This window comes from Colobus angolensis, unplaced genomic scaffold (genome assembly GCF_000951035.1).
Source record: "Colobus angolensis palliatus isolate OR3802 unplaced genomic scaffold, Cang.pa_1.0 Scaffold190, whole genome shotgun sequence".
Classification (NCBI taxonomy): Eukaryota; Metazoa; Chordata; class Mammalia; order Primates; family Cercopithecidae; genus Colobus; species Colobus angolensis.
The window spans coordinates 7,827,269-7,849,793 of record NW_012115044.1 but is presented as its reverse complement, the minus strand read 5'-3'; the positions used below and the strand labels follow the sequence as shown (position 1 = coordinate 7,849,793).

Sequence of the window (22,525 nt, the reverse complement as noted above, 5' to 3'; positions counted from 1 at the left end):
TTGCAGTGAGCCGAGTTCATGCCACTGCCCTCCAGCAGCCTGGGTGACAGAGCAAGACTCCATAAAAAAAAAAAAAAAAAAAAAAAGATTTCTTCTCCAAAAGGAAGTCTAACTCCTTCTAGTAGTAACTCCTCACACTCCAGAATAATCAGATTTTCCTGTCCTGCCATAGACAGGAAAGGGAATCACTCTCCTCCTTGGTTTTTGTGGGATTGTTTTAAGATGTATACTAATGATAAACCAACTTTTCTACCTCTGGGGTAAGTGAATGCAACTTTGCCCTGGTGTCTTGTGGCTAAAAATAATCCAGCTATAGTCTTTAAGACAGCAAGAATCTGAATGAATCGCTGTCGTACCAGAGAGAGCAAGCTGGCCTTGGCCTTAGAAGAACATGCTCTGTTCTAATTCAGAGGAACTCTTAGCTGCATAATTTCAGATTTGAATGTCTTAGAGTTCACCTCCAGCTGATCTGTATCATTATCCGATTAACTTTTCTTATCACAGCAGGTCTATGTAAAGGAAATACAGATACTCCTCAACTTGCGATAGGGTTATATTTCAGTAAACCCCATGTAAATTGGAAACATTGTTAGTCAAAAATACATTGATTACACCTAACTTACCAAGCATCAGAGCTTAGCCTAGCCTTCCTTAAACATGCTCAGAACACTTATGTTAGCCTACAGTTGGGGCAGAATCATCTAACACAAGCCTATTTTATTAAAAAGTTGTGAATGGCTCATGTAATTTATTGAACACTATACTGAAAGTGAAAAAAGTGCCTATTGTATGGGCACTCAAAGTACAGTTTCTACTGAGTGCGTGTTGCTTTCACACCACCACAAAGTCAAAAAATCATAGTCAAGCCATCCTAAATCAGAGACATTTGTAATACTTCCTCTGTAACCACTGCAGTTTCTGAAGTGTCAGAACAGAATTTATTATTCTTGAAAATGTTTTTCATCATCTGAAAACATGGTGCTCTTTAGTGTTTACAGCAGTTTGGGGAAAAAAATGAAAACATGGTGCTCTTAAACTCATTACATTTGAACATATATTTTGAGGGTTTCTTTTCAATAATGGTGATGGATTTGTGCAGGTACATCTACTGCTTGAACTTGTTTTTTCTACTTATCAAATGCAGATAATTCTGAAACTACTGAAGTAGGGGTGCAGTTAGTTTTTTAAAAAGACAATACAACAGTCATTAGACTGCTTTTGGTGTTGTGTCATCTGTCTATATTGAGGACGTATAGAATTTGTCACCACTTACTATAGGGATGTGGTGGTTTGCTATGTTAAACAGTCCCCTCTTTAAGAAATAGACAAGACTATTGTAGCAGGCAAGTGCTTTTTTTATCTTATGGATTCTGGTTAGTACCTTTTGGGACTGACTGCTAGGAAACTTAGAGTCAGATTTGCTGCCATACTCTAAGAATTGCATGAGTTCTTATGTCATTCTGTCATTATTTAGTTTTTGTTATTCATTTATTTTTTGATCTATCATTAATGCGTTTTGGAATGAGGCAGGCTTTTGTGGAAATACTCCCACAATTCTGATGTAATTAACACCAGATTTTTAGCTCACTCTACTACATGTCTACTGCTATGGAAAAGATTCTTAGTTTGGATATATTCCTTTTAGTACCATTAGTGGTCGTTTCAGTTAGACACTTTTTGCAGGTATGTGTGCTAAGCTTTTAAAATCTTTGTTTTTCACAGGTCATAGAGAAGAGATACTTTTTAAGAGAAGGTAATCAGGTTGGTATCTATCTTTTCTTGATAAAATAGATTCTTAAATTTAGATAGGTGATTTCCAAATTTAAGTTCAGAAGTAGTTTAAACAGTTGGGAAAAGCCCTTTGTAGGCACAAGCAACTGATTTCCTTCTATCTTATTAAATACAAAAGGGGAAAATCAGAACAAAGGGAAAATAAGGATCTAGAAAACAAGAATAATCTAGAAATAAGATTATGTTATAAAATGGAAGAAGAAAATAATTTGCTTGGGACTCCAAGAGTATACATTCAGGGTCCATCACAATACAAATAATTTATATAAAAGTCTAGTAGGTATTATGAGATTTACCTTCATTCTTTCTGATTTAGATGACACTATCACCAATTTGTTGGCAAATGTTTTCCATTTTGGTAAAATTAATTTTTATTATTTAATCTGTGGCTTTCTGAGTAAAACCTCAGAAAGCTGTTTTTTTTTTTAAGGAACAACACACTGACATACAGAAATGGAAAAGAAGGGAAAAATTACTATTAGTATTTGAAGTTTTATTGCTTGAGACTTAATATAATTATCTTTCTTGCCTACAGATTCCAGGCTTTCCTGATCGGAAAAGATTTGGGGCAGGAACATTAAAGAGCCTTCATTATGACTGAGTTACACTCATCCTTTGGAAAAGTGAGCAAGCAGTGGCAGTTTTTCACAGCTTTCCTCTTGCTGTGTTCAATTATTACCATCACAGCCTTTTGACGAAATCATCTTAAATGCTACCCTTCAGCCTCACCCTTTAATGGAAAAATGAAAGGAAGTGACAACACAGGAGGTCCAAACTTTGTCCCTGTTCTCTGTGTTCCTTACCTTTCTGTCCCTGTGTATAGATTATGTAAAAGCCTTGTGGAAATATGAGATGATGTCAAAATGATGCAGTAAATGAGCAATGACAGTGTACTGCAGAGAAAATTTACTCTTGCCTACAACGGGAGGGTTTTTACGGGTCTGTAATTTTTCCCCACACATTGCTGAAAGCTTAATTAAGTACTTCAAAAATGGATCTCCATTGTTTTACCTTCTTGAGGGAAAAGGTCTTGTTAACCAGCCCTGAGTTGTCCACCCCAAACAATCTTTGTCATTTTCAAAGATGCAAGATCGTGTTATTTAATTGTCTCCACCCTCGTCACACACAGGAGTGCCTGATAATAGCAATCCTTGTCTCCCTCTTCTCTCCTTTGCAAATGGCTCAGTGACTGGAAGAGGCAGACTGATAGCCAGAGTTAAATATAAATACAAATTAATAATACATAGAGAACAGCAATACCAGAAAAAAAGAATTCTGGTAAAATGATGTGAAAAATTGGCAACTCCCTCACTCTTAAGGTTGTTGCTATATGCAGTCTAGGCTTTCTGTTTGGAAATAGGTAGGGCAAAATCTAATACCTGCATAAGGGCAATGAGGGAGATGTACAGCCTCCTCTCCATTTTTTTTTTAAGGAAAAGTCAACTCCTGAAATGTCCCTTAGCTATAGTCAGAAAACTGAGAATATTATTCTTGTGTCAACAATGTATTTATGGAGAGAAGTAAAAATAAGTTCCACAGCAACACATTTACATGAATTATGAACTAGGATTCTTGGATTTCATAATCACTCCAAAGCTTTTTGGGGGTGGGGTATGTGTGTGTGTGTGTGAGTGTGTGTGTGTGTGTGTCCATAATTGTTCATCATTTTGTTAACCTGTCTTTTTGCTTGCTTAATCTTCTCTGCCCCAGTTCTTCCTTAGTATGTGAATTTGATTTCTAAAAACAATTTATTCAACACTTTATCACCCATATTCTCTCTCTGGCTCTGCTGCAGGTCTCTGCACTCCTGATTTTGCTCCATACTTTTAAATAATAATAATAAATATACAGTTTTCATTCCTCATTTAAAACCTAGGTGGAAAACACCAAATTCACTTTCTATTCCATTTTAATTAGGTTTCAGAAGTACCTTGGAAATCAAGGTATGCTGCAAGAGGATATTAAAATAAGAATGTTAGAGAGTCCTTTTAGAAAGGCAGTCTTGGGAATTTGGAAAAGGATTTTTAAAGCAGCTTTCATCAGCTTGACTGTTCTCCAGCCTTTCTTCACTTCCTCTTTGAAAGGACATAGCCCTGGTTTCTTTTTGACACAAAGGAAAGCTATGCAAATCATGATCTATATGTAGAATTGGTCACAAGTGTGTTGTGGCATAGGCTATAGAGTTGGAAAGTGGAAACCAAATGCTACACAGAGACCTAACCCAACTAAAGCTCTTTGTATTTCCCCTTTAAGAAATAAATCAAATGCCTTCCTTCTCTCTGCTTTCTTCCTCTTTCTTTTAATTAAAAAAAAAATTCATCCTGATTTTTTAATTTTCTATCTTATTTAAAAAATAAAAATAGGCCAGGTGCGGTGGCTCACACCTGTAATCCCAACACTTTGGGAGGCCGAGGCAGGTGGATCACTTGAGATCAGGAGTTTGAGACCAGCCTGGCCAACATGGCAAAACACTGTCTCTACTAAAAATACAAAAATTAGCCAGGCCTAGTGGCACACACCTGTAATCCCAGCTACTCGAGAGGCTGAGGCAGGAGAATCACTTGAAGCCAGGAGGTGGAGGTTGCAGTGAGTCAAGATCATGCCACTGCACTCCAGTCTGGGTAACACAGTGAGACTCCATCTTAAATAAATAAATAAATAAAGTAAACCATTGCTGATGACTCCGGGGTCAATCTGGAAAAATTAACAGTATTCCTCAACTCCATTTCTTTCTGCAGCCAAGCTTGATTCCTTGAATTATAGTTTTCTAAGAAAAAATAGTTTTTAATAATCTAAGGTAAATTTGTTTCAATTATTAGCAGCAGCATAATAAGGCTTTTGCACAAATGAATGTTATTAGCTAGAGTTCTTCAAAAAAGCATGAAGCATAATTTTTGCTAGGACTTCTTGAGAACTATTGGTAAAAAATGCTTTTAGATAATAAACAAGTATAAATGTCAAAATATTTTTTAAAAAGTATAATTGGACAGGTGCTGGCTCACGCCTATAATCCCAGCACTCTAGGAGACCGAGGCCGAAGGATCACTTGAGCCAAGGAGTTTGAGGCTGCAGTGATTCATGATTGCACCACTGCTTTCCAGCAGCCTGATGATAGAGTAGGACTCCATCTCTTTACATATGTATATCTTACTCTATTGATGGGACAAGTTGGTAGCAATAAAGTTTTTTTTTTTTTTCTGTTGTGATTTCAGTGTCTAACCAATGAAGGTGACCAGATGTGAAGGCATATCTATGACTACTCCTCTGTCCCTTGGGTGGATAAGACTTAGTTGGAATCCAACTAAAGATTTGGGCTGGTCTCTCCATCTTAATGTTGATGGGATTCAGGACACATAACCCCAAAATATTGCACCCTGATATTTGAGAAAACTGCAGAAGCAAGGTTTCTCATACCTTCTTCTTACCCCTTCTTCCCTGAAGCAGGCCATAAAACCTAAGTGACTGTCCCCTGAAGTAGATCATAAAACCTTCATTCCATAGGTACCCTATATCCTCACAGATACAGAGACACCAAGAAGGATCTGGACAAATAGGACTTGCTAAGTTCTCCAGTTTATTACCATTAGATTATGTCCTTTTGTCCTCTGATTATATTTCTGCATGAGACTGTACATAAAAATACACAAGTTTTCCTGTTTCTTTTGTGTCTTCATTTCTGAAGATTCCTGTAATGTAAAACTTACGGTAAATAAATTTGTGTGCTTTTCTCAATCCTCCGTCTTTTCTTATAGGTGCCTCATTTGTGAACCTAGTGATGTGTGAAGAAAGAAAGCTCTTCTTCCCTACAGTGCTCTAAGAAAAGCTATTCCCAAAAGAATTGATCCATATTAGCTTTAGCTCGGGTTCTTAGAATTCCTCAAACTTGAGGCATTCATGATATAATCCAGGTGTCCTGACACTGTTGTTTTTCTGTTCATTCTGAAAATGGACTGAAGTGCAGGGACATCAGACTGAGGTAAAGAGCTCCTAATTGCTCCCGTCATCAGAGTTTCTGAGTCCTCATTTCGATAGTGTACAGTCCTCATTTCAATAGTGTATAGGAGGAATTTGGGCATTTTTGCCATCAACCACAGGGTGTTTTCTCTCTCTCTCTCTCTCTCTCTCTCTCATTCTAATTGCCAGTGTTTAAAAATTGGAGCTTCATCTTATCTTGAAAAATCAGCTAGCCTACTTTATTCATTTACACTTCCTCATCTGTTGGCATTTGAGTTGTGATAATGCCTAATTTACAAGATTGTTCTTGTGGAATTCGATATGGAAAAATCTGACAAAAGCAGGCACTCAGTATATGTTTTCCCCTTTCTGAACACCACTAGTCATGAAGCTGCTACCTGCCAATGACCAAGGAGAGCGGCCAAGATGAAGAGCAAGGGAGTCATAGAGGAGGTGGCTGGAAAGTAATCCCTTGGTCTGTTTTAGAAGTATAAAGGCATTAGGAAACAAAACTCTTAAAGAATTTATAAGAAAACTAAATGTACTTTAAGAAATTAAAAGGAGCAGTGGGAAACATCTCAGTTTGCTCTAAGTGAAATGTTTCAGGCTCTGAATGGTTCAACCAAGAACCTGAGCCCATTCCTGGGAAGCACCTGCCAAAAACTGACTGATTCTGGTCCCGGTCCCTGTCTTCAGGTGGCTGTGTAAACATCTTACCCCAGTGTAAACATCTGCAGCTGGTAAACGTCTGGCGGTTTTCTCACTGCTCTCCAGGAGACTCAGCACTGCCCTGTTTCTTCCTAACCTGAGTCAGGACTGAGCAGAGAATCCTCCATCACAACAGGCACTATCTGCCACAGCTCCTTTGCCTGATAGCTTCAAATTCTCTGCCTTTTGAAATAAGCCTATTTTTAACTGGAACAAATAATTGGCCAATCTCTACCTCAGGTGAAGAGGAGTGAAGCCTCTGCAAACACTTAGAAACAAACTGTAAAAACTGAAAGCAATTGTGTAACCTATTAAATAAGCTTGCTGGACTTTGTCCGTATGTATGAGTTAGGCAATTCTTTCAGCTAGTTTGAGTGACACGCTGACCAGTGAAGCGCAGTGAAGCAGTGGGAACCAGAATATCCAAAGAGTGGTTTGAAGGAGAAAGAAGCATTGTGGCTTTATATCCTCTGGGCCTGGGTTTCCTGAAGTCATCACACATAGAAGACAGAGAAAATGGCTGAGTTAAAGGTAAGAAACCAGCTGGCAAGTTTACTGTGCCTTCAGCCAAAATTTATGGAAGCTTCTGAGAACTCCAGGGTTATCAGAGTTGGAAAAGACTGGGAGAGGCCCTGGTTCAAACCCCTGTGTTCAGAGGCTTCACTATGGTGTCTGGGCACGGCTGGGGCTGAAGAACAAGGGAAAGGTAACAAAGGAAAGAAATGAAGCTCTTAGTGGTCATCCCTTGCCTTCGTTTGTTTCAATTATTGTCTTGGAAATCTGTAGACATCCTAAGAGCTCCCCTCCACTACGGACACACACGTTTATCACTATGTCTCTTTCCCACCGCCTGCTCTGACACCTTCCCATTGCTGCAGCTTCATGGACCACTTCCGGTGACCAATTAGATATGCTTAATCTATTTAGTTAATTGAGGCTCTGAATCAGCCATCAGCATTTGGCCAGTAGAAGCCCTAGCACCTCCTCTAGGAAATCATTCCTTCTTTTTAGTAATGCACAATTGAAAAGTATGTGTGGGTTACATGCTGTTAGGCGCTAGGCATTTTAACTATGAATTAACTCATAATCCTCAAATCTGGGGTGTAGAGAAAGCTTCTTGTTTCAATTAGAAAAGTAATGCTTGGAGAGACTATGATTTGCCCAAGGTCACTGCCAATAGATGACTGGATTAGAACCAGGGTATGTTTGAATGCAAAGTCCAGGCTCTAAAAGGGGCCTCAGTGGCTCCTACTAGACTGGTTATCTTAAGGCAAGGAAAACAGAATATATACCTAATATCTGAAGCCATGCCTAGTGCCCAGCCCAGGCTTGCATCAATGCTCAACACATGCATGTGTAACTGAACAGAACTGCCCAGAACCTTGGCTCAGGCCTAGTGGGCCAGACCACCCCATAACAGACATCTTCCCAGAATGCAGGGTTTGAGAAGTGCCCTAATACCCTCTAACTGATGCTGAGTTTGAAGAATCCACCAGTTAAAGGGAGATGTTTCTGAGTTTGAAGAATCAAACACCTTCCTATTTGGTAGGAATCCTGAAAACACTCAACACCAGAGTAAGAGACTTTGGTTTTTTATCTTTATGCCTGATTAAAAGTTAATTCTCATTCTTTCATTCAGCAAATATTTTGTGCTAGTGCATGATACTGCAGATTAATATAGTAGAGGAACTGAGTCTGGGCTAGGAAGAGTGAAAAGAAACTTCCTAAAGGAGCCTGTACCTAAACTGAATCTTAAGAGAGGAGTAGGAACTGGCCAAGTGAAGAAGGATGGAGTCTGGAGGGAAGAGTGAGTGCAAAGGCACAGCACATACAGAATGCCTGCATGCTCTAGAATCCAAAACTGTGTCAGCCAAATTTGAGTTGATGGAAGGACAGCCAAATTGAGATACCTAGGTGGTGGTTGGGTTTCAGGGGAGTGGGCAGGGCAAGGGGAATAGAACTGAGGGTCACGATGTCAATGGTAGGAGTTGAAGTCTTGAAAGAAAGAGTAGATAGAAACTTTGTTTTCTGATGAACATTCTATGAGGAAGTTCAGCAGGGGTAGGAAACATCTTTACCATTTATAAATAAATTATATATAAAATCCTATCCTGCTGTCATGTTTAAGCAACTTATTATGCACAGCACCAGGACATCAATGTAAATTGCATGCCAGTCTTTGCTCTCAGTTTCAAAGGCATTCTTCCCTGCCTGCTGTCTAATCTTTACAAGGAAAGGTTAACTCCAGAGGTCAGGAATCCGAGCACAGAAAACCAGATTGCATCATATTCATTCTACTCAGTAAACATTACATAATTTTTAAACTGTTTCTCATATTTTATTTCTTCATTTTAATGAATATGTCAACACAAAGCCATAAATGAAATCACATTTACACAAAAGTACAACTAGGGGAAGAAAATTCAAAAGATATAATAATAAAATTAAATTTAAAATTAAATACCCTGTGTATCTGAGTAAGTTGCTTAGCTTCTCCCAACCTTGGTTTCCTCATTTCTGAAACGAAGAGCTTGCTTAACATTCAGGCTCTGGGCCCCACCACCAAATCCTTGATTCGCTGGCTCTGGGTTTGTATGTAACAAGCTTCTGGAGTGATTCTAATGATTAGCCAGAGACGGGGCCTGCTATTCTACACAACTGATTTCCTGTTGCTGCTGTAAAAAATTACCACAAATTTATGGCTTAAAACAGCACAAATTTATTATCTTGAAGTTGTGGAGGTCACAAGTCTGAAATCAGTTTCACTGGGGTAAAGTCAAGGTGTCAGTGTGGCTGGTTTCTTCTGGAGACTATGAGAGATTGTGTTTCCTTGCCTTTTCCATGGATTCTGTTTCCTCTTCTAGAGTCTACCCACATTCCTTGGTTTGTAGCCTCTTCCTCTGTCTTCAAAAAAATGTATCTCTCTGCTTTTGTAATCACATCACCTTTTCTCCTCTTATAAGTCAAATCTCCCTTTGCCTCCCTCTTATAATGACACTCGTGATGACATTTAGAATACACCCAAATAATTAGGATATCTCCCCATCCCAAACTCCTTAATCTTACATGCAAAAGTCTGTTTGGCTAGAAAAGGTAATATTCACAGGTTTCAGGGGTTAAGCCATACATATCTGTCAGAGCGAGCCATTATTCAGCCTACTGCAATAATCTGCAAGTTTTCTTTACAATCTGTGTTCTATGTTCCCATCAAGGTTAACTAGAAATATTAGACTCTTTTTCCACAGAAAAAAAAAATGTAGCAGTAGTTTCATCTCTCCCCTGACTTCTCTCTCTTTCCTTCATGCCCAGTAAGAGGAAGTGAGGTACACCATCTGTTCATCTCATCAGGTGTTACCTAGAATCAGAGTCAGGAGAAAGCACCTCATAAAACTACTCTGACAAGTAAACCATATCCTGGGGACCAGGTGAGAATTAAAAAGCTGTATACTGGTAAGCTGCCAAAGAACTGATGGTACTAAAGTCACATGGAGCTCAGAAATTTATTCTTGCATTTAGAAAGTATGCATATAATTCTCTTGAAAAGAAATGAAATCATATTTTTCTGTCGGATCAAATTATTCAGAAATCTGAACTGTAGAAAACATACAAACACACTTGCTTAATGTTAGCTTTTTAGTCTTATTTTTGTACACAATATACTTTTACATAGGCACTGAACCAGCTGGAAATGAATGCTTGGATTTTCGCAGCTGATAAAAGCAGAGTTCAGATTCTGTCCTTGAGCTCAATGTCTGGAGAAAGCAGCTGCAAATACTGCTTCCTTAATTCAGATGCCTTTGGCAGTGAGGGACATGGCATTTTAAAGCTGTAATAAACTCATCTGTAATTTTTCTCTCAGGGGATCAGAAAAACCAATCGATTTGATAGTGACTCAGCAGTTTTCACCTTCCTCTTTAGCCAATGCACTGCAGCTAAGATTGAGAAACGGATTCAGAACTCACACCTCTTGGTGCTTGGTGGCTCCCTTCCAAACCACCAGCTGTTCTTTCTACTTTCTTTTCTATTTTTTAAAGCACAGTCTGAATCAAGGGCTTCAGAAACATATATACTAGCTCTTGTTGCAAACACATAACCCTGAACTCTCTTCTGAGGCAAGCAGTTACAAAGAATGGGAAAGGTTAATGAGTAAATCCACCCGTGCCTGCCAGAAAGCTCAGCTGTACTCCAGCCTTCCTTCCTCTCTTGGAGAGAGAAACAATGCCGCAGTTGAACAAAGCGAAGGCACTGTAATGCCCAGTGGCTTCAGTCATAGGCTGGTCTAAAATTCCATTTCACAGAATTGAAGATAATTTGGGGTTATTACCAATTCTCAGCAGCTCAAATTCAATCCCGTTGATGGTGAGCATGGGGTTCATTTTGAGAGAAGAAAATTGGATGCAGCGGAGAATCAGAATGCTGGATGGCCTCTGCCATTTCCCCAAAGATATCATCCTAACTGCATGCTGCTGCTTTTAACAAATCAGTATATAGCTTAGTATTTTTTGTGATGACAAATTTTCAAATATGCAAAATATTGAGTCTGAAGGCAAAAAGAATCATTTCACTTCCATTGCTTCCCAGGTCATAACATTCACATCTGATATTTCTTCCAAATATAGACTGTTGTTGGCCTGATCATCACTCACACATCCAGGCTTGTTACATCTCCATGCCGCTGAGAACTCTGGAGGGCCTACCCTTCACCTGCTTCCACCCTTCTTGTATCTCTTAAGGAGATATGTTCAGATGGTGGCATTTCACTCGCTGAGCAAGACTGCACTTTCATTATCCTGGGGTAAAATCAATTGGTATTTAAGTTAGAGCAAAGAGGCTTCTAACCCTATTTACAGCAGCACACATACACTTACATTAGAATTGGCTTTAAGTGAAAAACTCAATCAATCAATAGATTTCCACTGATTACCTTCTATGAGCCAAGACTGCCATAGTCCCACCTTCATGCAGCTTCTAGGCTAGCAAAAGAGCCAGACAGTGCACAAGAACTCTCAAGTGTGTTGAGTGTTATAAGAGTAAGTTTCAGGGGCTCCGCATGACTGACCTTGCTGAGAAACCTTTTAACTTTTGTTTCCTCTGGGTGTAAAGTGAAGAGATGGCAATCAGAGTAGGTTTCATTGTGTCATTGCGAAAAGATTCTGGGCTGGCATGTCTCCTGAAGGCCACCCATATCTTTAAACTTTATTTTCATGCATTCACACAAATATAGATGTGTTCCATAGATGAGGCAGATAGCAGAGGCTTCTGCCTGCAGCAAGGCTAGTTTGGAGAGGGTTTTGCTGTCAGGGATTGGACCCACACATCTCTTCCTAGATGGTTTTTCTTTTTTTTCCAGAGTTTGAAAGGGAAATGGAGTCTCAAGTTCAGGGAGGTTACAGTGTAGACCCATAAATCAGCTAAGTACAGCTAAAGGTGGAGAAGTCTATGCAATATCCAGGACTCTTCTGATTAATTGGAAGTCTTTAAAATTCACAGAAAGCATATTGTCTTCCCTAAATAATTCATATGTCAAGACACAGTAAAGATATTATACATGGAACGTCATACACAAACGTATGTCTATATAGAAATTCTTACTTTGTGGACTGCCAACTTTGTGAAATGCTCTGTAAATCCTACTAATGGTGGCATTTATGTCTTTGTCACATACAGTACATTTCTGGATTTGGGAATGAGTGTGCTTCGGAGGATCCTCGCTGCCCAGGTTCCCTGCCAGAAGGACAGGTACAAGCAAATAACGTGCTTAGAAGAGCTCTGAATCCTATTCCTGGATCACTAGCTTTCAGGCCAAAGTGCCTCCACCCACTGTGGCTCTTCCAATCTAGCCTGTGAACTGTCTAGGGGTTTCCCAAGTCATAGGGGCAATGAAGATACAGAGCAATGACCATACAAAGATTAAAATTGGATTGGTGGCACAGCAGCCAATCCAAACTAGTAAAATTAACTGTAGGGTTTCCAGTAGGATTCCCAAAATCCAGGGTTAAGGGGAATTCCTCATATTCCCCTTGAACACCATGGATGTGACAATTATGAGAAAATAACAAGATGCTTTAACATGTGTGCACAAAGATGTTCATACTAGTGCTGGTTAGAAAAGCAACAACACAGTAAACAAAGTATTTTCAAAACTTTTTGAAGGTTGTATCATGGCATAAAAAATCCTCATGGTATAATGTTTTCTTAAAAAAAAAAGAATGCCTGATTATTACAGGATTATAGGTATCATAGGGTCACAATTTTGGAAGATAAGAATGCAAGGAAAAATACCAACATGTTAATACTCGGTTATTTCTGGTTGTGAGATAATGGGTGATATCATATAGTTTATACATTTTTTACAATAAGTATATATTACTTTTATAATCAGAGGGGCAAGTCACATCAAAAGTTGTTACAAGAAACATATTGGGTTGGACATGGTCTTGTGCAGTGGCTCAGAGCATCCCCATCCCCATACTGAGTTGGTTGGTGGGAAGGTGGGATGCTTTTCAGATGGGAGTAATATTGTTTATTGCATCCTTTATTTCAGAATAATCCTCAGGTCTGCCCCTACAATCTCTATGCTGAGCAGCTCTCAGGATCGGCTTTCACTTGTCCGCGGAGCACCAATAAGAGAAGGTACAAGGATTAGATGAATTCTGACCTGTAGACTGTGGGAACTATGACAGGGACTTTGTGCTGCCTCCTTCCCCTGGGCCACAGCCTCCCAGAGCTGCCCAAGATCCTGCTTCTTATAGGCTATGGTCTGGGTCATAGTCAGAAGAGAATGGACTTCCTGCCAGCTAGCACCAAGTGACTGGTGGAAGAAGGTGAAGGAAAACTGCACAGAGCCGGGAAAATACACATGTCCAGTTCCATTTACAAATTATCTCCTATACTCAGAAGAAAATATTCCTAGCAGTTTGGCCTTCTTCTAAAGACTGTCCTGTTGAGTTTTGGCTTGGGGTTTACCTGTTTGTTTTGTTTTTGTTTTGTTTCATAATAACAAGGTCACAATTATGGAAGATTCAGAGCAATATCTCTCTTAGCTGATTAGAGGTATGGTGTTTGCAAGAAAATGTTGGGTAATCCAAACTTGGATAGTTAAAAAGTCATGTATTATGGCCCACTGTGGTTTGAATTAATAAGGTTTTTACTCTGGAATTTGCCTTTGCTAGAAACCAGCATATTCATAAACATAGTATGCCATGTTCCATGTTTGCTCTAATGCAGGGCAGCCTGGGTTTATCTCCACAGGTCCTTCTGAGAAGCAAATGAGATAGTAAGTACAAAACTATAATGGACCACACAAATGATAAAGATTGCATGGTTTAATCATGGCCACTCTGGAGGCAGGCCCCCTGAGTATAAATCCTGGCTCCTTTTTCAGCTGTGTGGCCTTAGGTAAATCATCTGCCCCCTTGGATCCTCTAGTTCTTTATTCGTAAAACAAAGATAATTATAGTACCTATTTCATAGCTGTGGTGAGGATTAAAAGAAAGGATGTGTGTAAAGCACATTATCTTAGCTTAGCACATTACCAGGTACATGGTTAGTGTTCAGTTAATGCTGGTTATTGTCATAATAACTATCATTAAGTATTGCCATCATAGCAGAATTTCTGCCTCATTTCCAGGATATCTCTAGGAGGCTGTCAAGAGAACTGGGCATGATATATGGCAGGTGCTATGTTACAATGTCAGTATCAACAGTGCTTTTCTCTCAGTAGATATGTGAGTAGAAAGAGGAAGAGATAGAGAAAGTTTTCTATACATGTCAAAAATCAGGGGACAATTCCATCACTATTTAATTCTCTCTCTCTCTCTTTCTCTCTCTCTCTCTGTAAGCCCAAATAGACAGGGTAAAGTAAGCACACAGATAATTCTGTCCATTCTAATTTATGACAACCTGGCCTCTATGACTATGTTCTTGACTTTGTGGCCCATTCCCTAACAGGCCACCTGGTCTCCAGATTCTGCTGCCTGTCCCCATTATTCAGCAATATCTTCAGCCAGCAGGAGCTGAGCTTTGTTCCAGGAGGCTGAAAAGGAGCTGTTGGCGTTTCATTAAGAAGCTGGCACTGTTCCCTGAATCAGAATTAAATCTCTGTTCAGGGCAATGTAGTGCTGCCTGGGGAGTTTTATAAACTCAGCTAAAAAATAAGGGACACTAGGTATGGCTCACCCATCTATTTAGAAGAACTCTTCAAAGATATTCACTAGAATTGTGTAGAAATGCTTTCCACTCAAAATCTCCAGTGGGAAGATGGGACCAGTCCCATCCAAAAGTAGGCCAGCCTGAAATTCTAGTTACTACTCATCTGAACCACAGCATGCAGGGCCACTACAAAACTATTAAAGAGTCTGTCTACCTACCTACCTACCTACCTACCTACCTACCTATCAAGGATTAATTTTTATCAGATTAGCTAGCTGATTGATCCCTTGGGTCTCGAAAAGGCAAGAGTAAGGAGAGAGAATTTGGAAAATGTGGACCGTGATAAAAATTCAGAAGATTAAGAAAGGCAATTTAACAAATGTCTAATAAGCCAGCACCTACTGTATACCAGGCATTTTTGGTACACAAACTCTTTGAGTTCTCACAACAATCTTAGGAGACAAGGATGAAGAACATAAGGTTCAGGAAGTTTAGTAACTCTCCCAGGATCACACAGATGGTTCCAAGACATACACACATGCTCTGAACTTCATATACTGGGATCTAGAGAGGCTTAGTAAGACCGAGGTCTGAGGTCATGTCATGAAGAGATGGAGGAATCAAATGGAAACTAAACAGATGTAGCCCATTTTCCCCCAGATGGCTCAATGTTGGGCCAGGCCAACTCAACCCACTGAGATAGACTATCCTTGGGTTTAAAAGGGCCAGAGCCTGTTGATTCAGGTCTGGTCTTCCATTGTCCTTCTGTATTTTGTCAGTGTAGTAGCCTCTGAAAGGACCTGGGTCCCTCTTAGTGAGTTTCAATGTCCCTTCCAACTTCTGGAAGGTTCTCATCCTGGTGTCCTTTAGGATTCCTTTACAGAGTCTTCTTCCCTTCCTGAAGCCTGAGATTTGGTCCTGGTAGAGAGGACACACTTTAAAAAGAAAAGAAAGAAAAACAAATAAAGGCATAAATGTACTACAATAAAACATAGACATACAGTCTTATAATTTTGGAGTACAGAGGCGTTAATTTATTTTTATTTTATTATAAGTTCTGGGATATAGGTGCAGGATGCACAGGTTTGTTACATAGGTAAGTGTGTGCCACGGTGGTTTGCTGCACCTATCAACCCATCACCTAAGTATTAACCCCAGCATACATTAGCCATTTTTTTTATGCTCTCCCTCCCCCAACTCCTGCCCCAGTGTGTGTTATTCCCCTCCCTGTGTCCATGTGTTCTCATTGTTCAGCTCCCAATTATGAGTGAGAGCATATGGCATTTGGTTTTCTGTTCCTGCTTTAGTTCGCTGAGAATATTGGCTTCCAGTTCCATCCATGTCCCTGCAAAGGACATGATCTCATTCCTTTTTATGGCTGCATAGTATTCCACAGTGTATATGTACCACATTTTCTTTATCCAGTCTATCATTGATGGGCATTTGGGTTGATTCTATGTCTTTGCCATTGTGAATAGTGCTGCAATAAACATATGTGTGCATGTATCTTCATAACAGCATGTTTTATATTCCTTTGGGTATATACCCAATAATGGGATTGCTGGGTCAAATGGTATTTCTCATTGTAGGTCTTTGAGGAATCACCACACTGCCTTCCACAATGGTTGAACTAATTTACATTCCCACCAACAGTGTAAAAGCATTCTTATCTCTCCACAGCCTCTCCAGCATCTGTTTCTCTTATAAATTAGTATCAAAAAGACAAACCCAATAGAAAATGATAAAGGACTTTTACAAGTAATTCATAGAAAATCTATAGAGAGCCAATCAACAAATGAATAGACTTGTTTTTTGGAAATATTTTGTATTTTCTAACTCCTAATAAAGGAAATACAAATAAAATAAGATACTGTTTTTTACCTAAAACACTAAAATTTTTAGCAATACTCCAGATTTGTGAAGATGTGGGTGACCAGGCACTCACACATTGTTAGTATGATAATAAAGTGTTAAAATGATCTGACAATTTTGCTTAGAAATGCATTGGATGTATCTGAAAGAATATGTAAGAAATGTATAAGAAAATCATTAAACTCTGATGCCTCTGAGGAATAGCCCTGAAGAAATTGAAGGAGGAAGGAGCCATTTACCTTTCAGGACTTTTTTAATTACTTGAATTATTTTTACCATTGGCATGTATTACTTTTATTATTTTAAAGGAGAAAATTGATTTATTATTTCAAAAATAACAACGATACCACCCGTATTCTCTCAAGCTACATAGAACTCATTGTTCTTGCCTTCCAGAGCAAGGACTAGCATCCTATGAGACACATAAGCTAATGTTTCTCTATGGATTTTCCTACACAGATACCCGTCAAGATACTTCCCCGCTTCCTTACGTTTTTAGAAAAGGCAATTCTTCATTTTTTGGCAGCATGGAAATAAGCATGAGTCAAAGTCAATTTGAAACATGATGGGTGGAGTGAAAAGGTGAGAAGAGGCCAGGGCTGTGGGCAGCAGATGGCCATTAAAAAGTAATGCCGTGACATTACTTCACTGCTTCACACATTAGAGTCCACAGGTCGTTGTTGAGTTGCGTGTCTTCCTGATGGTACTGCCTGAGTCATTCTGTGTATCACTTAAAACATTACTCTAAGGCTTGTATATCTTGTATGTTTTTCCCTCTAGCTGGCTGTATAGGATTCTACCTTCAGTTTCTCACAAGCCCTTTGAATCCATTGACGAAGGCCATGTCACTCACAACTGGGATGAAGTTGATCCTGATCCTAACCAGGTAACCTGGTCCTGTGAATTGAAGCATATCATGTACCCAAAGCCTTGACTAGAAATACCTAAATAGAATACCATGATCATTGAAAAAAATAGGTAGCTTTTTAAAGCATTATTTTAATAAATGCTAAAGTGTGTCTGTTTTCTGCTTAAACTTGGATGGTGTATTAGTCCATTCTCACACTGCTATGGAGAAGTAACCAAGACTGGGTAATTTATAAAGGAAATATTTTTAATGGACTCACAGTTCTGCATGGCTGGGGAGGCCTCAAGAAACTTACAATCATGGCAGAAGGAGAAGCAGACACATTCTTCTTCACATGGCAGCAGGAGAGCGACGTGTTAAGCAAAAGGGGAAAAATCCCTTATAAAACCATCATATCTTGTGAGAACTCACTAGCATGAGAACAGAATGAGGGTAACCATCCCCATGATTCAACTACCTCCCACCACGAAGGTCCCTCCCACAAAACGTGAGGATTATGGGAACTATAATTCAAGATGAGATTTGGGTAGGGACACAGCCAAACCATATGAGGTGGGAATTTTGGAACTGATTGATTGATTATGTATATACATATTGTTAAAAGAAAAACCTTAGACAAATCTAATTTAACAGAATTTAATTGGGTAAAGGCCAATTCACAAATTGTTCTACCTGAGCCAGGATAGGTTCTGAGAGACTCCAGCACAGATACTAGTAGAAGACGATTTATGGACAGAAAAAGGAAAGTGAATACGGAAAACAGAAATGAGGTACAGAAATAGCCAGATTGGTTGCAGCTCAGCATATGACTTTCTTGAACACAGCTTTAACAGTGTGTCACAATGATTGGCATAAGAGTAGGTTACACATCCAATTAGGTTATGGTTCACTACGTATGGAGAAACCTTTAGGCAGAACTTAAAATATGTAAGGAGGCAGATTTAGGATAAATTTGATTAACAGTCTGCATGTGTGTGTGTGTGTGTGTGTGTGTGTGTTTGTGTGTGTGCATGTGTGCACGTGCACACATAAGCTTGTAACTTTCTAGCCTAATGGCATATAGATGGGCACAGGAGTAACTGGGACTTAGTAGAACTGCTCAGGTGAATTGGATGAGTGGAAATTATATAGGTTGGTCAAAATATCTACATGCTCATAGGTTTTTTTTTGTTAATCTAAACTTACCATGAAATACAGAAAACACATTCAATACTGATATCTTTGAAGAGAGGCCTTTGAAATCTGACATAGGGGTGAGAGTCTTGCTGTCTGGGCTGAATTATGTAAGTCTATTGTGGTCACAGATCACTATCACAGTCTCTTCAGACCTAGGACTTCCATTCTTTTTCTAGGTGTTTCCTCTTTTTGGTCTAGTAATAGTAGGCTTTTTCTCTGCTTGCAGTGTATATAAGATAGAATGAGACAGAACCAGTACTATAGCAATGAGATAGACCCAGTGCTATAATGGACTGAGCTCTCTTTTTTTTTTAACCTTCTGAGAACCCCAGCGTATTGCCTTTGTCCCTGAGTTTAGGTACATGTCGCTGATAATAGGTATGTAGGGCAGGAAGAAAAACAGACGTGGGTTTGCATCCCTGCCCCTCTACTTACTAGCTGTGTCTTAAGCTATGATGTTTCAACTCTAAAATAGGATGATAACATCTACCTTGCAGTGCTATTGTGAAGATTATGAGAGAATAGGTGTGAACCTGCTTTGTACAATGCCTGGCATGTGACAGGCAAGAACCATGATTCTGATACAGCTGTTTATATTTACCTGAATTTACATTATTCGGTTAAATTTACTTCTTCATTTTATATTATGTTTTACTCTGAAGACTTCTTCTGCCCTCTTTCCCTCCCTCCTACTCTCTCTCTCTCTCTCTCCCTCCCTCTCTCCCTACCCCCACTTTCCACAGCCCAAGGAAATCTCCTGCTTCTCCTTTGTTTACCAAGACATTTTGTCTATACCTGCAAATATCCCTCCCCTAAGTGCTTAGACTTTTTATAAGACAAAAGTCAAAATAATTTATAGACACCTTTGGTTTCCTGCCCAGTTCTCTCTCGTCTTAATTATGGAAATCTCAGCAAAGTAAGCATCTGCTTGAATGCTACCACCCCTCTCTACCAGGGACAGGAAGGGAGGGAGGCATTTAGGGTGGAAAAATGTGAATTGGTATTTAAAATATTGTCTACCTCATAGCCACTTCGAAACTAAGGTATTTAGTCTAAATAATTGACCCTTAAACTTGCATGAAGTTTAATGCATAAAGCAGACATCCTCCCTGGTCCCTAGCTGGCCTATATATTGCCTTCAAGCACATTGCAAAATGCAGCCCCTATTCTAACCCCCAATCCCTCAGACTCAGTTCCCCACACAAAGGGACACCGGCTAGGCATTCAGCTCCTCCCTTTCCCCTTCAGTTGGACAAGGCCCTTGTACAGGGCACAGCTTGCACAGCCAACCTGGGGACCCTGACTTCACCTCATTCTTGAGTCTCATGTGGGTTCAAGTAATATGGGTATAGTAATTATGTATATGAAGTTAACTGAATGAGGGATTATAAGAAAAGTCCATGGGCAGATTTGGAGAATTTAAATTATTATTTATAATAATAAATAAGTATTTATTATTATTTTGCTTCAAGATAGCAATCAAATCACTAGTAGTTAACAGGGTAGGCTAGGGAGTTCCAGGGCTCCTGCCTGCTCATGTCGATCACAACAATTGTCTAAGCCTCTCAACCTTAATAAATCTTCATAGACTTGTTTGTAGTTGTGTGGACAACAGTGGAGCCACACTTCTTTTATATAGCTTCATTTGGGTGGGGGATTAGGTTTTAAACCTAACCTTTAAGGAAAATGTGTAATGTGACTCTGCTTTGAATGTGATGTGTAATATGCTCAGTTATATACCTTTATTATGTATTATTATTTCCTTGACTATCATTGCCACATTTTATTTAACATGAATATACCCTTTCATAGGAATTATTTTGGAGTTTGGGTGACATATCCAGGGAAGATAACCTTGTTCTAAGAGAATTTTTCTAGCTTTGTCTTTTTTTTTTTTTTTTTTTTGAGACAAGAGTCTCACTCTGTTGCTCAGGCTGGAGTACAATAGTGTGATCACAGCTCACTACAGCCTTGACTTCCCAGGCTCCCAGGCTCAGATGATCCTCCTACCTCAGCCTCCCGAGTAGCTGGGAGTACAGGTATGCACCACAATGGCCGGCTAATTTTTTGTCTTTTTGGTAGAGACGGGGGTTCACCATGTTGCTCAGGCTGGTCTCGAACTCCTGGACTCAAGCGATCTGCCTGCTTGAGCCTCCCAACGTGCTGGAATTACAGGTATGAACAACTGCTCCCAGCTTAGCTTTGTCTGGTTATATCCATAACATATACTTATAAAAACTCAAAAATATTGTAGAAATTAATGAAATATATTACTGGAAGTCTCCCATCATAAGTGAGAGTCACGTATATAAGTTGTACATGTTAATTCATTATTTCATAAATAGTTGACACACATTTTGACAAGAAGTCTGAAGCAACTGGATTAAAAAGCTTGAATTAACACAGAGGCATCAAAATAGCTGTATCAGGGCAGGCATGGTGGCTCATGCCTGTAATCCCAGCACTTTGGGAGGCCGAGGCAGGTGGATCACCTGAGATTGGGAGTTTGAGACCAGTCTCACCTGAGGTCAGGAGTTCGAGACCAGCCTGACCAACTTGGAGAAACCCCACCTCTACTAAAAATACAAAATTAGCCAGGCGTGGTGGCACATGCCGGAAATCCCAACTGCTCAGGAGGCCGAGGCAGGAGAATCACTTGAACCCAGGAGGCGGAGGTTGTGGGGAGCCCAGATTGCACCATTGGACTCCAGCCTGGGCAATAAGAGCAAAACTCCGTCTCAAAATAATAATAACAATAATAATAGCTGTATTAGAAGTTTCTGCTTGTTTTCTAGTAGACCCTCAGCCCATATTTTTTCCCCTTCTCCCCACTTCCCATGTTTCTCATCCTCACCTATGGTTAGAATGGCTTTGCTTTTGTCCTTGAGCTTGTTGCCTTTCTCCTGTTTTGAATTCCCTGAACGCTTTCTGTATGGTAGCCACCAAATGAATTTCTTCTCCAGTATCTTCCCTGTTGCTTTGAGATCTTGTCTTCACACACACTGGGAGAGATGTGCCTCAGAATTCAATAGTGTCTCGGTGTCTCTGTGAACACTGGCTCCATCCAGGTAGCAGTTTATGATCTTTCTGACTTGTACCTCTGTCACCTGCCGACTACTTCTCTTTCCCTGATAAACCCTGGCTGTTCTTGCAAAATCTACCCTTTTGTCTTTTAATTTATCTTCTTTACACATTAATATCTCTTTCCAATTTTATACTTCATTATTTAACCACAGCATTTTGCATTCATCACTTTCTCCCTCATAACCTCCTCCAAATATGTACTCCAGACTTGCAGCAAGAAAGGCTGAGAAAATTATATTTAGGTACCCCTCTGACAGTCCTTCCCAGCTGAAGCCTGTGTGATAGGCATGTCTTCAGCTGTCATAGACCAAATCCAATATTGCATCAGCTTCACCAAATATCCACATTAGTCATCTCTGGGAATTTGAAGACCTGAGAATTGCCTGATGTTTCCTCGTGTGTAACGTTTAGTACCAAAGACAGCATCATGCGATATGCTGTCATCACTGTCATCCTTGATAACCTCTCAGGAAGACTGGGGGCTGCTCCCCCTAAAGCCTTCATTTTCTTTAGTGTATATTTAATCAGTTATCCCAGAATTAATGTAGCCTCTTTTTGAGTGTATTTAAATTCAGCCTGAGGACATAAATTCAATTCATTACTGTCTCACATAGGAAGTATACCTAAGTTTATGTGTCTGCCTCTAATTTCTGAAGTCTCAGAATTTAATGAACTAATCTACATCCATTTTAACCGTGATTTTACAGATTTCAGCTGGAATTCCTGAATTAGCATTTCTCTTTAAGGGTCCTTTAAAATTTACTTTTCTTTATTTCATCTCTAACCTCTTGATTGTTGAAAAATCAGATTATTGACTCAGTTGAGACTCAGCTGAGAAAATTACCTCTTGGTTCTTAACCAGTATAATTTGGACTAAGTAGAAGTACCTCAAAGCTAACTAGAGAACATATCATAAAATGC

General features: G+C 39.5%; 2 protein-coding genes across 3 annotated transcripts in view; both read left to right on the top strand.

Moving 5' to 3' along the window:
* Positions 1-5,524, top strand: part of RABL3 (RAB, member of RAS oncogene family-like 3) — a 41,167-nt gene extending 35,643 nt beyond the window's left edge. For both annotated transcript variants that reach the window (XM_011940653.1, XM_011940652.1), the window contains 2 exons: positions 1,723-1,761; positions 2,327-5,524. In XM_011940653.1, coding sequence (XP_011796043.1) covers positions 1,723-1,761; positions 2,327-2,392 — 105 coding nt within the window. In that variant the 3' untranslated portion in view covers positions 2,393-5,524. The remainder of the gene's footprint in view (positions 1-1,722; positions 1,762-2,326) is intronic.
* A 989-nt stretch (positions 5,525-6,513) lies between these two features.
* HGD (homogentisate 1,2-dioxygenase) overlaps positions 6,514-22,525 on the top strand; it is a 54,435-nt gene continuing 38,423 nt past the window's right edge. Inside the window, exons 1-4 of the mRNA XM_011940651.1 lie at positions 6,514-6,984; positions 12,121-12,192; positions 12,998-13,086; positions 17,257-17,362. Of these exons, the coding sequence (XP_011796041.1) occupies positions 6,970-6,984; positions 12,121-12,192; positions 12,998-13,086; positions 17,257-17,362 (282 nt within the window). The 5' untranslated portion in view covers positions 6,514-6,969. The remainder of the gene's footprint in view (positions 6,985-12,120; positions 12,193-12,997; positions 13,087-17,256; positions 17,363-22,525) is intronic.